This window comes from Aquarana catesbeiana, linkage group LG01, assembly GCF_042186555.1.
Source record: "Aquarana catesbeiana isolate 2022-GZ linkage group LG01, ASM4218655v1, whole genome shotgun sequence".
NCBI classification, from domain to species: Eukaryota; Metazoa; Chordata; class Amphibia; order Anura; family Ranidae; genus Aquarana; species Aquarana catesbeiana.
Window position 1 is genome coordinate 18,102,740 of NC_133324.1, and position 18,265 is coordinate 18,121,004.

Sequence of the window (18,265 nt, forward strand, 5' to 3'; positions counted from 1 at the left end):
GCAGCAAAAGCATGTATTCCGGTTTTGTGGAAAACTAATGTAGCACCAACTAAGGCACAATGGTTTATGAGGATAACAGAAATTCAACAAATGGAAAATCTTACGTTAATGCTGAGAGAGAAAGATGAGAAACATCAGGAAATATGGGCTCCTTATATGTTATATAGGAAATAGAATCCCTGAATCCCATAGTAATAAATGAGATTCGGGGGGGGGGGGGATTTTTTTGTTTCTCTCTCTTCTTTCTCGTTTCTTATTTTTCTTTCTTTTACTTTTTCTAGCTCTACTCTATAGTGTTTTTTTTGTTTTTTGTTTTTTTGTGTTGTCTTTGCCTTTCGAAGATAACCGGAGTGGATTTGGGTTAAGGAAAAATCGCACAAAAGGTTGGGTTGTTATCAATAAGATTATGATGAAAGTATGAATAGGTAGGATAAGTTGAAGATTAGGAGTTTGATTGGGGAAGAGGAAAATGAGAGAAGGAAGGTTGTGTTGAACTGATGTATTTGTGAAAATGTTTTATTACCTTTGTGAAAGAAAATAAAGAATTTATTAAAAAAAAAAAAAAAAAAAAAAAGAAAAAAGAAAATGAGAACGGAAGGTTTTGCCCCCTTCATTACCAGGCCAATTTTTTGCTATTCAGCACTGCGCTACTTTAACTGGTAATTGCGCGGTCATGCAACGCTGTACCCAAATGAAATTTATATCATTTTGTTCACACAAATAGAGCTTTCCTTTGGTTGTATTTGATCACCACTGGTTTTTTTTATTATATAATTAGAAAAAACACTGAAAATTTTGAAAAAACAAAAACATTTTTTACTTTTTACTTTTAAAACATATCCAGCATTTTTTTTTTAAATCTAATTTCTTCATAAATTTAGGCCAACATTTATTTTTTCTACATATTTGTGGTTTAAAACATCCCAATAAGTGTATATTGATCGGTTTGCCTGAAAGTTATAGCGTCTAGAAACTGTAGTAATATGCCCAAACCATTTTGACTGATATGCTTTGATATGCTCTGCTATTTCAGTATACAAGATTAAATTTGCAACTATAACAGAATGCTCATAAAGATGCGTGCGCAAACACTACTCTATATATACATCATTGTGGGTTGGTAAGCCATGGGACGGGATGTACGACTTATAACCAGACAGCCTGTTGACCCGTGTTAACTCATGATCTTGGAGGGTCACTGACTTGTATAACCATATAACTATATATTTCTATACAAATACATTATTTACTAACCACTCCCCCCTCCCCTCTTTCTATCGGTACGTTGAACCATATATAAGATGTAACACACCTAATAAAGGCAGACATCTTACGAATGCACAACTTGCTTCTCGTTTTCATGGTGTCTCCAGATATCTGAGGGTGCTGTTGGTGTACCTATAAGAAGGGTGGTCATCCAGAATACCTACTATTTCCTTTCAGATGGGGGCTCGTCCGGGAAGGACAATCATCCACGTTGGGTAGACCTTTGTTTATTTTGACGAATTCTTAACTTACCCTGGCTCTGATAAAGTCTTAGCCTTTTAAATTTAAAGAGAAAGGAGGGATGGACCACGCCTTAATAGACACACTCACAGGTTGATGTGGCCAGACTCTGGGTGGAGACCAAACCTGATATAAACCAGCCAAGCCTGCAGTCTGATGCCAGCCAAGCCTGCAGTCTCATGCTTGTGATAGAGTTTGTAATACCTGATCAGGACTGTGACACTGTAGAGTCTTTGGGAGACCCGAGTCTTTATTTAAGACTCAGTTCAGTATGCCTTTGGGAAGGGTATTTAGGTAACCAACAGCGCCCGCTAAATCTTTGCTTCTCTATAAGAAGGGTGGTCATCCAGAATACCTACTATTTCCTTTCACAAACTATACTGGAACTTAATTTTTTTTTTTTTTCTACTAGTGGCGGTGATCAGCAATTTATAATGGGATTGTGATATAGCGGCAGGAAAATCTGACACTAACTGACACTGAGTGGGATCTGACTAACTGACATCACCAGTGACACTAAATAAGATGATTAGTGCTAATAATATGCACTGCCACTGTACTAATGACACTGGCTGGGAAGAGGTTAACAAGGGCTAATCAAGGGGTTAAATGTGTGCCTAACATTGTGTAATGTGTGTTGATTTGCGGTCTGGCATGGACTACACTTCCCATCACAGTCTCACAACTGGTTGGCATCTATTGAGGGTGCCACCGTGGATTTAGGCACACGGATACACATTTTTTCAGCACCATACCAGCCTTTCATTTACCCCTCTGGTCCATAAGGGTCTTGCCACAGCTCCCAGGATAGACGTCCTTGACGACCTTTTTCCCCCAAGCTCTGTTATGTTTAGGCTGATTTTATATATGTTATGCGTCTACTCCTGAGGAAGCGAACAGTGATTCGCGAAACGCGTTGAGTTATCAGATGCAGCTTGATATCTACCTTACCAAACAATATATATGTATACCAACATTGGAACTGTGTATAAATTGAAATACTACAAATCAGCTCAATATGATTTTAAGCAGATTTTACTATGATGTAATTGATTTGTGTCAATAAACCTTTTATTATGTGGTTTTATGAGTGATATGCCTATGCCTCAAATAGAGTCCGTAGGGCAAATGTAGTAGATTCTGTGTATATATATATATATATATATATATATATATATATATATATATATATGTATATATATATATATATATAGTATATATCCTACGCTAAGGCCAGCCATAGACGGTTCGAATCTCACCCGGTTCAGCAGGAAGCTGCCGAGATATGAACCGTGTGTGGGCAGGCTACCAAGGTAGGTACCAAGTTGATCGGTCAATCAATACTTGCGATTATCGCTAGCAGCTGCTATAGCCGCTAGCAATAATCACTGTCTTCTCCCAGCAGGGACGGCTTCCCCCTACTCCCCCGCCGGTAGTCAGCACTGTCTGTGTTGAAGGGGGAATCAAATTTCTTTCCTGCAAGATGTGGTTGCCAGAAAGAAGACATTTGCACCGTCTATGGCTGGGTTTTAGAAACATTGAACCTCAAATCTTATTTCCTGGACTACTAAAGAAAACTGAACTCCAGGATCAGAAACTTTTGTCTGAACCCATTCCTCATGTGTCTTTTTCTTGAATCTCGATGAGATTTGTGTATTTCTTCTAGATCTTTGCAGGAATCCAGCGTGGGACTTCCTGTAATAAAGACCGCTCACCGCTGCTCTCTCTCCTTGTGCAGTGGGACTGGTTTAGTCTCCGCCCCCTCCTGTAGTTTTTCTGCAGGCAGCCTGTAGTGGGTGTAGTTTTCTAGGCCCCTCCCACAGCTCTGCTCTCCTTGTGCAGGGTGACTGCTCTAGTCTCCACACCCTGCAGTTTTCTGCAGACAGCCTGTAATGGGTGTAGCTTTCTAGGCTCCTCCCACAGCCCGGCACTCCTTGTGCAGGGGGACTGGTCTTGTCTCCACCCCCTCCTGTAGTTTTCTGTAGGCAGTCTGTAGTGGGTGTAGTTTTCTAGGCCCCTCCCACAGCTCTGCGCTCCTTGTGCAGGGGGACTGGTCTTGTCTCCACCCCCTCCTGTAGTTTTCTGTAGGCAGTCTGTAGTGGGTGTAGTTTTCTAGGCCCCTCCCACAGCTCTGCGCTCCTTGTGCAGGGGGACTGGTCTTGTCTCCACCCCCTCCTGTAGTTTTCTGTAGGCAGTCTGTAGTGGGTGTAGTTTTCTAGGCCCCTCCCACAGCTCTGTGCTCCTTGTGCAGGGGGACTGGTCTTGTCTCCACTCTCTCCTGTAGTTTTCTGTAGGCAGCCTGTTGTGGGTGTAGTTTTCTTGCCCCTCCCACAGCTCTGCTCTCCTTGTGCAGGGGGACTAGTCTTGTATCTGCCCCCTCCTGCAGTTTTCTGCAGAAGGCCTATAGTGGGTGTAGTTTTCTAGGCCCCTCCCACAGCTCCGCTTTCCTTGTGTAGGGTGACTGGTCTAGTCTCCGCCCCTTCTGCAATTTTCTGCAGGCATCCTGTAGTGGGTGCAGCTTTCTAGGCCCCTCCCACAGCTCTGCACTCCTTGTGCAGGGGGACAGGTCTAGTCTCCGCCCCCTCCTGCAGTTTTCTGCAGACAGCCTGTAGTGGGTGGAGTCTGTTGGGCCCCTCCCAGAGCTCTGCTCTCCTTGTGCAGGGTGACTGGTCTAGTCTCCACCCCCTCCTGCAGTTTTCTGCAGGCATCCTGTAGTGGGTGTAGCTTTCTAGGCCCCTGCCACAGCTCTGCTCTCCTTGTGCAGGGTGACAGGTCTAGTCTCCGCCCCCTCCTGTAGTTTTCTGCAGACAGCCTGTAGTGGGTGGAGCTTGCTGGGCCCCTCTCACAGCTTTGCTCTCTGCACAGGCTGCGTACAGCACAGGGATGATGTTACTGCTACTTTTTTTACAAGGAAATATCTGGGTTTGCAAAGGCATTTAGGGCAGACGAAGTGGATTTATATCTCATATAGAATATATGTAAAGAAAAGTTTTTTTCTGCTCAGAGTTCAGCTATACTGTAGGTTCACTACCACAAAAAAAATGTGTCTTCTGATAACTGGTCAGTCCATATAATGATAGCATTCAGTATACAGAATATCCACTTCAGCTCTGGAATATTTACCCCCCTTCATGACCAGGCTGTTTTTTGCAATACGGCACTGCGTTACTTTAACCGACAATTGTGCGGTCGTGAGACGCTGTACCCAAATAAAATATGTTTCTTTTTTTTCCCCACAAATAGAGCTTTCTTTTGGTTGTATTTGATCACCTCTGCAGTTTTTATTTTTTGCGCTAGAAACAAAGAGCGACTGATCATTTCGAAAAAAAAAATATATATATAATATATATATATATATTACACATATATTTTTAATTTTTTTTGTTTTACTTTCTGCTATAAAACATCCAATAAAAAAATTTTAAAAAATGTAAAAAAATCTAATTTCTTCATCAACTTAGGCCAATATGTATTCTGCTACATATTTTTAGTAAAAAAGAAAATCACAATAAGCGTATATTGATTGGTATATGCAAAAGTTATATTGTCTACAAACTATAGAATCGTTTTTTTTCTTTACTAGTAATGGAAGCGATCAGCGACTTATTGCGGGACCTTTACATAGGCAGACTGTCATTCCGTCAGAGTAACGAACGATCGGCGGGTCCCGGTGAACATGGGATCCACAGGACCCGCTCTGTAAAGTAGTCACAGTGAGGGGGCGCTGCCGGCGGCGTGCGCTCGCGCCCAAAACCCGGAAGTGCAGAGTCATGTATACTGTATGTACGTGATTCTGCGCAGAGCGGCCGCCCTGTGGCAATAAATCTGCTATGGGGCGTTTTCGTGAACCTGGATATACAGCATATACAGTATTGTCAGCACCCCATCCAATGTAAATGTTGTTCCAAATGTAAAGGATAATACAAAAAGAGGTACAGTAATCACACAAAGGTCTTCTATAGAAGAACGAAGAGGAAGATATCAAGGGAAAACGCTTTGGTGAGTCACAGCCCCGCCTCTCTCAAGGCCTTAAGAAATGCGAGCTGTGACTTGTGCTAAAATTTTTGGCATCGTCTCTCTATATAATTTTTATTCAAACTGTAAGTGTTTATATACAGTACAGTATATAGATAATTGTTTATTAACGCCCTTATTCAAATCTCTTTACACACCTACATGCTGCCCAAGCCGGCATACAAACGTGACAGAGACAGGGCATGGGACAGGCTACACTACCAGAGGGTCCAAAACAATTGCAGCAATGTGTATTCTTTGAAAAATACAAACTTTTAAACCCAAAGCAGCATAACACCCCCTGATTCAGCAGTGCAGCTTCATCTGCAGTATACAATGTATTGTACACATAGTGCAGTACTGCTTTGTGCAGAGATTACCAGGCATGGCTTAAAGTCCATCTAGAGCCTTTGGTGAATTAACATGTAAACTCATCGGCCACTTTATAGCAGCCACTTGTGCCCATCATATGCAGCCACTTGTGCCCATCATATGCAGCCACTTGTGCCCATCATATGCAGCCACTTGTGCCCATCATATGCAGCCACTTGTGCCCATCATATGTAGCCACTGTGTCCATCAAAAGCAGCTACTTGTGCCCATCATATGCCGCCACTCGTGCCCATCAAATGCCGCCACTCATGCCCATCATATGCAGCCACTTGTGCTGGTCAAATGCAGCCACTTGTGCCCATCATATGCAGCCACTTGTGCCGGTCAAATGCAGCCACTTATGCCCCATCATATGCAGCAGCTCCTGCCCAATAAATGCAGCCACTTGTGCCCATCAAATGCAACCATTGTGCCCATCATATGCATCCACTTGTGCCCATCATATGCAGCCACTTGTGCCCATCATATGCAGCCACTTGTGCCCATCATATGCAGCCACTTGTGCCCATCATATGTAGCCACTGTGTCCATCAAAAGCAGCTACTTGTGCCCATCATATGCCGCCACTCGTGCCCATCAAATGCCGCCACTCATGCCCATCATATGCAGCCACTTTTGCCGGTCAAATGCAGCCACTTGTGCCCATCATATGCAGCCACTTGTGCCGGTCAAATGCAGCCACTTATGCCCCATCATATGCAGCAGCTCCTGCCCAATAAATGCAGCCACTTGTGCCCATCAAATGCAACCATTGTGCCCATCATATGCATCCACTTGTGCCCATCATATGCAGCCACCTGTGCCCCATCAAATGCAGCCATTGTGCCATCATATGCAGCCACTGTGCCCATCATATGCAGCCACTTGTGCCCATAATATGCAGCCATCTGTGCCCACCAAATGCAGCCACTTGTGCCCATCATATGCAGCCACTTGTGCCCATCATATGCAGCCATTCATGCCCATCAAATGCTGCCACTTGTGCCCATCAATTGCAGCCACTTGTGCCCATCCATTGCAGCCTCTCGTGCCCATCAAATGCCGCCACTCGTGCCCATCATATGCAGCCACTGTGCCCATCATATGCATCCACTTGTGCCCCATCAAATGCAGCCATTGTGCCATCATATGCAGCCACTGTGCCCATCATATGCAGCCATCTGTGCCCGCCAAATGCAGCCACTTGTGCCCATCATATGCAGCCACTTGTGTCCATCATATGCAGCCATTCATGCCCATCAAATGCTGCCACTTGTGCCCATCAATTGCAGCCACTTGTGCCCATCAATTGCAGCCTCTCATGCCCATAAAATGCCGCCACTCATGCCCATCATATGCAGCCACTTGTGCCCATCATATGCCGCCACTCATGCCCATCATATGCCGCCACTCATGCCCATCAAATGCCGCCACTTGTGCCCATCAAATACCACCACTGTGAACCCCACCCGCCATCTGCCCGGCACTTACCCCATCTTAGTGGTGGGTCAGGCAGCGGGTGATGGCGGCGAGCTGTGGGATGGCTCCTGTGTTCTCCATGCTTCTCCCTCCTTTCTTTTTTGGTCTGCTAGGCGTCCAATCAGGGTGGCTGTTACTTCAGCCAATTAGGTGACGGGTATTAGACCTGCGCTACCTGATTAGCGGAGAGGCAGTTCAGTGTTAGAAAAGCAAATATTAATTTGCTTTTCTAACACATCTGGGTGGACTGTGAGTGCTATGGCTCTAATCAGGTGCTTCAAAAAAACACCCCTGCTGCTGAAATTCAGGTGCCCGGCATCCCAAATGGGGCCGGACGCTTGAATAGGGGGTGGCGGCGGCCATGGATAGATTCATGTTATGCATGAATCTATCCATTAGTCATAGAGGGGGTGGCTGGAGAGAGGGGGCGGCGCCCATGTGTCATTAATGGACAGGCCGCCCCTGCACAAATTGCTAATCAGCCAATCACATGACAGCAACTCAATGCATTTATCATCTAGACATGGTGAAAATGACTTGCTGAAGTTCAAACCAAGCATCAGAATGGTGAAGAAAGGGGATTTAAGTGACTTTGACTGACCCCCTGAACCATTATCAATTGCAATATATCTTGGGAAGGCTCTGATATTCATTCCGACAGCGTCCCCTGAGGAAGCCCCATTGTAGGGCGAAACATGTTGGGAACTACACCGTTGTGCTGTACCTTTTAAGGACTGTACCGTATGAGTCTTTTCGAATGCACCTGTGTTGTTTTTTTGCATAAATAAAATGTACACTTTTTTAACTAATTTTTTTATCTATTGATTTAATATGCACCTAAAAATCCCACATATCTCCAAAATACAAATGAATTAAGGGATGTGGTGCTATATTGTTGGTATATTGTCCACTATATTTTTTTTACTAGTAATGGCTGTGATTATCAATTTTTAGCAGGACTACGACATTGCGACGGACAAATTGGACACCTAACTGACACTTTTGACACTTTTTGGGGACCAGTGACATTAATACAGTGATCAGTGCTAAAAATATGCACTGTTACTGTACAAATGATACCGGCAGGGAAGGGGTTAACATCAGGGGTGATCAAAGGGTTAAGTGTATCCCTAGGGGGTGCATTCTAACTGTGGGGGAGGTGCTTTGACTAAAGGAAAACAGAGATCTGTATTTCTGCTTAGCAGGAACACAAAATCTCCATTTTCCCCTCTGGCAGAATGGTGATCTGCCTTGTTTACATAGGGCAGAGTGTCTGCTCTGGTACTCCTTCATAACTTTATCCCTTCCAAACTTGCCTCCGGTAAGAGGAGTGGTCGTTCCTTTGTGGCAACTGCTTCTCCTTTTCCTCTGACAATGAACAGGCTACCTTCAGGCCCAGCCTATAATACATGAGGTTCTGCCGAGGCTTCGGGCTTAACCTTGGCTGCTCCTCCTTTGCGGAATCCTGAACTGCTGGATAGGCCTTAAGTGGACCTAGCAGCCAGCATGCCTCCTGGCTAGGCCTCAGGCTTCAGGCCTAGCAACCAGGAGCTTCTCAACACACACACACCCAGGCCGCAGCCTCGGACGAGAAGAACCCCGATCACCTGACTCCTCCCAAATAAATAGCCTATCCCAGCATACACAGCGGTTAAAGAAACTCCTACTGATTTGCTGAGACAACCTAGTTACCCATTACCTGAATTTATAATAATCCATCATTCTAATGCCAAAAGCAACAGTGCCACCTATTGACAAAAGAGAGAGACTACTCCAAACTCAGACTTAGGACAGGAATCAGTGGATCAACCTACCAATTAGCCAGGCTAGTTACCACCTAGCACAACTAGATTTATTAGCAGCCCTGTTTAGAACCAGGGTGCTACATTTATGTATAGTACTTCCTGTCTCTGGGTTACTGGGTTAGAAACCCCAGACAGAGGAAGTAGAGAAAGAGTTTGGGTCCACACATCCTGTCCATAGGCCAAAAGCAGGGATTATTAGGTAAGTGCTCCTATGTTTAATAGTTTGCTATTGTTGCCACTAGCTTCTGGGTGTATATATATATAAAAAGACCAGTGGCAGAAGACTATCTGTCCCCTTTTTGTTGTCTCGCATGCACTATACCAGGTAACTAAGTCTGCAATACGGTGTAGTAGTTACCTTGTTGTATGTTAGTAGGTGAACTTGTTTATTGCAATAGAGTTAAATAAATGCAGCTCTTGTTATTCTAGTCAGTTCAGTCCCTTCTGATCTGGGATTCTATAGCTAGTTTTAGCTCAAGGTTCAAAAACCAGCATAGGTTAAAGCCAAGTTAGGCATTCGAGGGCCACTTGGGTGGTTAGATGATCAATTATGGCAGATTAGAAGCTACTAAGGACTAAGAAGCAGAGTAGATAGGCTGACTTTGAGTTCCACTGCCACCTCAAAGTTCCTGATGGTGAGAAGCTGCTTTCCAGGCTGGCTGGACAATGGCTGAAGGATCTCCCCATCATTGCTGATTTTGCCTTTAGGTCTATAACACCAGGAAGGGTTCCACATCAAGATCATCTTCAGGGGCCCCTGCCAATTAACTTTGCTGCACCATTCATCTAGAGGTATCTCTATTATAAACTATATACACCCGGGTATATGTGCACCATTCCACCAGGACTCTTGATGGGCCCTTTGCTGATAATACCTGCTTGTACATTGGATGAATGTACTATTATTAATCTTTTATTATATAAAGCTTGTATTATTTCCATACTGGTGTGCATCTACAGTATACACTTGTGGTTAAAGTTATATGCTGGTTGCAGTAGTTCCCCTGCTCTGAATTACTTTGATCAGTTTACTGGTTAATTTGCCAGGAATGGAATGACTTCTGTTAATAGAGGCCCTGTCCCGGGTGGAGGCACTGCCAACTTTATTATCAAACCCACTCTGCAACTTAGCAAAGATTCTGGTTCTCTTATTTACCTACAAATTTAGGGCAATATGCTTTACGGGTGCAGACCCCTTACAATGGGGATTGTCCCCAGGGAAAAGGGAGGGATGGTAACCTTTGTTTAACCTTTACTTTTCCCAAGGCAGACACGTTTTTGCCATGTGATATTATATAATTTTCTGTGCCCCACCTTCATATTACATAACCTGTAATTGCCGGATAATCGTCTGAGACTTTCAGTTCCGTGTCTCTCTTTTCTGCTGTCAGAGATGGCGTCTGCGGATCTGATGAAGGAGCTGGAATGTTCCGTCTGTCTGAACATCTATACGGATCCTGTAATGCTGGAATGTGGACACAACTTCTGCCGGGAGTGTATTGACCGCATGCTGGACACACAGAGGGAGTCCGGAATTTACTCCTGTCCCGAATGTAGAAAGAAATTCCAGGAGCGACCTGCACTGCACAGGAACATAACACTATGGAAGATATTGGAGGATTTCCATTCTACTCAGCCCGATCAGAAGGAGCCCGGGGTCTTCTGTACTTACTGTATTCACACTCCTGTATCTGCTGTTAAATCGTGTTCGCATTGTGAAGCTTATCTGTGTGATAATCATCTGAGAGTTCACAGCAAGTCACCAGAACACGTTATAACTGATCCCACTGCTTCTCCGGAGAACAGGAAATGTTCCCTTCATAAAAAAAGCCTGGAGTATTACTGCAAGGAAGACTCTACCTGTGTCTGTGTGTACTGTCTGGTCGGGGATCACAAAAGTCACCAGACGGAGTCACTGGATGAGGCCTTTGAAACAAAGAAGAATTGGCTGGGCAATGTTGTTCAGAAACTGGCTACAAGGAGAGAGGAGGCCGAGAAAAACATCCAGAGTCTGCAGGAACATCAGAAAAAAGTAAAGGAGAAAGCGGCTGGCGACACAGAGATAATCACTGCCCTGTTTAGAGACCTCAAGAGACGGCTGGAAGACTTGGAGAGGAGAATCCTAAGTGATATCTCCGAGAAGGCAGAAGGGGTCTTAGTCTCTGTCTGGGATCTGATTGAGAAGCTGGAGATAAAGAAGGTCGAGTTGTCCAGGAAGATGTGTTTCATTGAGGAGCTGTGTAAAATAAAGGATCCAGTGGCTATCCTACAGAGATCCAACATAGGTGACTTGTGTGAGGATAAAGATAGTGAGGAACGAAAGAGGCATGACACACAGCTCCGTGATATTGGGCTTCTGGATGTTTCTTGGATTAACCACATATCCAACACTTTATTGGATGCAATAAAAGGGATAAATGGATGCTTCTATGTACAGGAAGCTGCAGACATATTACTGGATGTAAGCACAGCTCATAATAATCTACTTATATCTGATGATAAGAAAACAGCATCCCAGTCAAATATAAGCCAGAAGCGCCCAGAAACACCAGAGAGATTTCAGCGTTTTCCTCTTGTGTTGAGCAGTCAGACATTTTCCTCGGGGCAACATTATTGGGAAGTGGATGTCGGCGAATCAAGTAGCTGGAGGGTTGGGATGTGTTACCCCAGTATGGAGAGGAAGAGGACGGATCAGTCACGGATAGGAAGTAATAATAAGTCCTGGGGATATTTCAGGAATGAAAATGGGTATGCCGTGATACATAACTGTAAAGTGATACCTTTACCTGACAACGCCTCCAGTGATAGAGTCAGGATCTTTTTGGATTACGAAGGTGGACAGATTTCCTTCTATTCCGTGTGTGGTACAATGAGACACCTCCACACATTCAGTGCCACCTTCACCGAGCCCCTTTATGCTGTATTGGGAGTATGGGAGGGTTTTGTAAGAGTTTGCGGGGGGAAGCAGCAGTGAATAGGCTACATTCAAACTCCAATGGCTGCATCTTTGGTGAGGTTTCCAACAAAACGCACCTGTGAATGACTGGTAATACATGCAAAACGCCTCTAAAATGTGCTGCATAGGAACTGTAGAGTGTTATTGCCATATGTGAAATTATTTGAGTGTTAAAACATCACAAAGAAGAGGGATCTCATTGGAAACATTTAGCCAATAGGACAAGAGAGTAGATAAGAGCCTCTACCTCTACATGATCAATTAGATGTGCACTTAGGACGGTGATGGCGAACCTTGGCACCCCAGATGTTTTGGGACTGCATTTCCCATAATGTTCCTGCACTCTGCAGTGTAGTTGAGCATCATGGGAAATGTAGTTCCAAAACATCTGGGGTGCCAAGGTTCGCCATCACTGACTTAGGATTTCTTCCTCTACCCCTTACTGATTATGGTAAATGACTGCAAAAATCATTCTATTAATGGACTCACAGCTACTTGTCTTAAAGTGATTGTAAGGGTTTGAAAAAAAAAAAAACAAAAACAAACATATCATACTTACCTCCACTGTGCAGCTCGTTTTTCACAGAGTGGCCCCGAACCTCATCTTCTGGGGTCCCCTGGTGGCTCTTCCAGCTCCTCCCCCCATCAGATAACCTAGTCCAGCATTTGCGTCCATAGACACGAATGCCGGACTCGGCCTCGGCGCTCACGTCATTGGATTTGATTGACAGCAACGGGAGCCAATGGCTGCGCTGCTATCAATCTATCCAATCAAGAGCTGGGACCTCGCAGAGAGAGGGAGAGCGTGTCACTGCCAACAGAATTACAGGGCTCAGATAAGTAATACGGGGGGGGCTAGGGGGCCGGTCACTGTCAGGTGTTTTTTTTTTACCTTAGTGCATAGGATGCATTAAGGTGAAAAAACACGAAGGTTTACAACCCTTTTAAGCTGGCCAAACATTATATGATTTTCCTATTCAATTTCCTTTAGATTCACCTTCAACTATGTACAGTAGTGCAAGGGCCAGGGGCGTAACTAGAACCTTCAGGGCCCCGGTGCAAGAAACCTTGAAGGGCCCCCCCAAGACCCCTCCATCGGTTCCGCGGCCCTCCACACTGATCTGTTCTGCTGTGGGCCTCCTCCCTACTGTCTTGCCCCCCCCACGGTGGCAGAAAGCAAGAGATATGTCACCAGCACACCAGGGAACTCCATATAGGGGGGCCATTGCAGTGGCAGAACTACCAGGGCTGCAAAGGTTGCACTCATGACCGGGCCCTGCCATTCTGCCACTGTGGGGGTCCTCAGCCACCTCTTGCTGTCCTGCCTCTGCTATTGATATTGCTGGTCTGCTGTCTCTGTCTCTATGGCAGCGGTGGCCGTCTATTAGGACCCAGTACTGGGTACATGCGGGGGGAGAGCTGGCACTATTGTTGTAGACAGCTGACACCCCAACCCCCCCCCCCCCCCCCGAGCCTTCTCTGTTGACATGCTGATCGGGATGTGATCCAGGTGATGTTCCAAATAGAATCTAATTAACACAGTATTTATTAGAATCAAAAGTACATTTATATTAACCATATGTTCAGCAGCCATGTGGGCTCCAGGCCAGTAAGGTGGGGGGCTCTGATCAATAAAACCATAATCATATTTAATATTAGATCCGACCGGGAGAATCACCTGGAATGCATTCCCAATCGGAATGCCAACAGAGAAGGCTACGTAGCACAACCATTGCTAGGCAACCTGTGGGAGGCTCAGCTGTTTCCAACCAATTATGCTGGCCCTCCTGCACATGTGCCCTTGAGCCCCATAAAGTAGCCAGCACTGGGCCCTAATGCGCTGCTGCCATAGAGACAGAGACCAGCGCTGTCAATAGCAGAGACAGGACAGCAAGAGGAGGCTGGGAACCCAAATGATGGTGGAACACCAGGACCTGGTCGCACGTGCGACTTTTCTAACCCTGGTAGTTCTGCCACTAATCCACAGTAGGAGGATTCCCCCATCCACCTGGAATGTGTAGATAGGGGAATTGAATCTTTTTTTTCAACCTAAGGCCCCTTTCAGGCGAGCAGACTCTGTCCAGCGGATCTGCCTGTTCAGCGGGGAATCTTTGTGCTGATCCCAGCTGAGCAAGCAGATGACAAGTCCTGTCCGCTACACTATGCGGAGCAGACACAGACACAGCCTGCTGTTCTCTATGGGGCGGTCAGATGGAAACGGACCGCCTGTCTTTTTCCATCTGACTGTCATCTGATCCGATCCGCTGGTTGGATGGAGAATAGATCCTCATCCATCTGTTTTTTTAGCAAACTGTATCAAATCAGTTGCTGGCGGGTGTCAGCGAACAGATACCTGCTGACATCCCCTGTCGCATAAAGAACAATGGGTGGTCCATCTGAAAAACTGACAGGTAGACCCAACCGGTCCACTGGCGTGAAAGAGGCCTAATGGTTGGGCGAAAAAAAAAAGTGATCAATGTATGGGCTGCCTATGTGCTAAGAAGGGAAGTTTGAGAAGCAATTGGAAGAAACTGAGAGGGGGAGGGAGACAGACGGGGAGAGAAGGGAGAGAGATGGGGACTAATCACAGAGCAGAGCTCACTCACCCCGGGGGGGGGGGCTGAGGCTGGTAGATGGGGGCTTATCATTGATACAGATAGGAATGTGTAGCAGGCTTCTGTTTTTCATATTTTCTGCCCACACATCCTCCCTCTCTCTGGCACAGCTGCCCGCCGGGGATAGGAGAGTGGGCGGGCCAGGCAAAGACAGGAGAAACAGAGGCAAGGGGAGGAGGAATTTGTATTCCTCTCTGCTCTCCCGTCTGTGAGGGGAGGGGGGGGAGTGTACTCACTGGACTGTCATGGACGCTCGGCTCAGCTGCGGCAACCAGTCTCTTCATTTACAGGCTGATTCTCCTGTCTTACAATTGGGAGAAATCAGGCTGTTTGTCCAAACTGATGGGAGGTTGGCAACACTGCTTGGGGCCCCCCCACCCGTAGTGGTGGAACTCCAGGGCCCAGTCACAAGTACGATTTCTGCGACCCTTGTAGTTTCGCTATTGGCAAGGGCCTGCCTGATTGCACAAATTTAATTACAAATCATTTGGGTTTGACCTAATATTATATGTTTTTGGTAAAGCTAAAGTAAAATTGTCCAAGAGAATGCAAAAAAAATGTATGGCCAGCCTAAAGCCTCGTACACACGGTACGATTGTTGGCCAACCAAGCATCTGATTTTTATCAAAAGGGTGTGTGCCAGGATCTTGTCTTGCATACTAACGGTACACAATTGTCGTGCCACAGACATGAACGTAGTGACGTACTATGAGGAATTTCAGCTCTTGAGCACCACCCTTTGGGCCCCTTCTGCTAATTTCATGTTTGGTGAGCATTGATTCCGAGCATGCGTGTTTGTACTTTCGACTTTTGTGTGACGGATTTGTGTAATGACCATACGAAAATCTGACGTTAAACCGTTATCCCGAAAATTTACTAGCCTGCCATCCAACATTTGTTGGCAGAAAATTGGACAACAGCTGTCAAAAGGAGCATACTAACGGTAAGATTTTAGGACAACAGTCTGTCAACAGACAATCCCCTGCCAACAACCGAACCGTGTGTACGAGGCTTTACTCTTGGTCATAAGTAGGAGGGCGGCAAAACTCTTCCTGCAGAGAATTTCCTGTTTCTGTAATAAGAAGGCTATACTACAACTCCCAGTATGCATTGCTTACTGGGACTGATTTATGAGAAATCGAGGAAGAGTGGAATGGTTTACCCATAACAACCAGACATCTTTAAGTTTCCATTTATCCACTGATCTGGAAAAAATATATAGAAAAATGTAATTTAATATATAGGGTGGTGTAGTTGACAATGTTAGGTTTGAACAATAACACATGTATCAAAGGTGGAATGGTGCTGGTGATTATATTATATTTGAATAGTGATGTGCCAAATTGCCTTGGGTTTGCCAATTGGTTCAAGTTCGGCAGGAGGCCAAAACTGAACCACGCTGATATCAGTGGGAACCAAAACTGTCAGAATTTCTTAGGGGACTTCACACATTTTCACACATTTTCCTAGGGGACTTTAACACATTTTCACACATTTTCACACATTTTCCTAGGGGACTTTCACACATTTTCACACATTTTCCTAGGGGACTTTCACACATTTTCCTAGGAGACTTTCAAGCATTTTCCTAGGGGACTTTTACACATTTTCACACATTTTCTTAGGGAGACTTTCACACATTTTCACACATTTTCCTAGGGGACTTTCACACATTTTCACACATTTTCTTAGGGGACTTTCACACATTTTCTTAGGGGACTTTTACACATTTTCACACATTTTCTTAGGGGACTTTCACACATTTTCCTAGGGGACATTCACACATTTTCCTAGGGGACTTTCACACATTTTCCTAGGGGACATTCACACATTTTCCTAGGGGACTCACACATCTTCACACATTTTCCTAGGGGACGTTCACACATTTTCTGGGCTCCTGCAAGGGGGTGTCATATAATATTATGTGGGGTTGTCAATGCCCTTGGGATTTTTTTTTTTTTTTTTTACATAAGGCTGGGAACAGTGTTTTTTTTTTTTTTTTGTTTTTTTTTTGTTTTTTAGCATTTAGCATTTACAATGGAAAATAGTTTTAAATTGCCAATAAATAATGTTTCCCTCCTGCTTTTACCACTACTATTCCTTTATGTTGGCTTTTAAAATTCAACAAATGCAGCAATTTAGAATTTGGATGAAAGATTTAGCACTGGGAAACACTTTTTGAAAAATAAAAGGTGCATTGTATATACAACTATATAGATCAGACCAAAATGAGGGACAAATGAGGAGGAAATATAATCACACACACATAGGTTGGACTTGATGGACTTGTGTCTTTTTTCGACCTCACCTACTAACTATGTAACTATGAAAGAGGGACAGAGGGACATTGCTCCAAATCAGGGATAGTCCCTACAAATCAGGGACAGTATGGTTATGTATTAGGGGGTTAGTTTAGGGGGGTCTGCGTGTGCTTCTCTTTTTTTTTTTTTTAAGAAGCCAACAGTGCAGTTTTCTATTCTTAAGCTACATCATTTTTTACTTTGTAAATGTTACTTTTGTTGTAGCACATCCTATAGCAAGAATTTAAAAAAAAATGCATAGAACTACCCCCAACTCTAAAAAATACATACCAAAACCTTTTAAGTCTGATATGGATTTTAAGGGGATACCTCATGCAAAACATTAAAAAAAAAATGTGTGAAGTCCCCTAGGATATCCGTACCAGACCTTTCAGATCTGGTACAGACTTTAATGGGGACTCAATGCAAAAAAAAATAAAAAATGTGTGAGGTCCCCCTAAAAATGCATACCAGCTACACCCATAGTTGAATTCATGGCTGGCCACATGCCCTCAATATAGGGGGGGGGGGGTTGCCTTGCCCCTAGCAAAGCACATTATCCCCATGGTAATGAGGACATGGCATCTTCTCCCCAGCTCTTGTTCACTGGTGGTGAGGGTCTGCGGGTGATGAGCTTATCAGAATTAGGAAGCCCCTTTTAATAATAAGGAGGCCCACAGATACCCCTCCTTGATTAAGTAGTCCCAAAATAACGTCCTTCATTGTAATTCTATCATAAATCATGATGCCACTACCTTGCCGAAAAAAAAAAAAACCCAAAGCTTTCTATCCAGCGCATTCACTCAATCCCTGGTGGGAACGCTAGCTAAATAATGGCTTCCCAAACTGTCACCAGCTGTATAAAAGCAGGGGTGGGGATAGCAGTGACATCATTGCAATGATGTAACTCACCCTATTCCCTGCCATTTGCGTCCGGGAATTCGCAGCCATTTATGTGAATGGGCTGGGTGATGTCCAACTGGTTTTGGCCAGCTCAGTAGATTGTTTACAAAAAAGGCTTGGGTTCTTTCCTAAATGCACATAATACAACTTGATACTAATATTTATAGGTAAAATTGATCCAGGGAATATCCGATTGCCTGGTGGGGGATCGGGAAGTAATTTTCTAACCCGTTGGAGCAAATGGGATCATGCTTTATGGGGGGGGGGGGGGGGGTTGCCTTCCTCTTAAACAATTGTAGGTATAGGTTTGCGGTT

General features: G+C 44.7%; 1 protein-coding gene across 1 annotated transcript; it reads left to right on the forward strand.

Moving 5' to 3' along the window:
* The first annotated feature begins 10,508 nt into the window (after positions 1-10,508).
* LOC141130406 (E3 ubiquitin-protein ligase TRIM11-like) lies at positions 10,509-12,677 on the forward strand. The gene has a single exon (XM_073618133.1). It carries the CDS (start codon positions 10,570-10,572, stop codon positions 12,148-12,150), a length of 1,581 nt encoding a protein of 526 aa, XP_073474234.1. The 5' UTR covers positions 10,509-10,569; the 3' UTR covers positions 12,151-12,677.
* Positions 12,678-18,265: the final 5,588 nt, after the last annotated feature.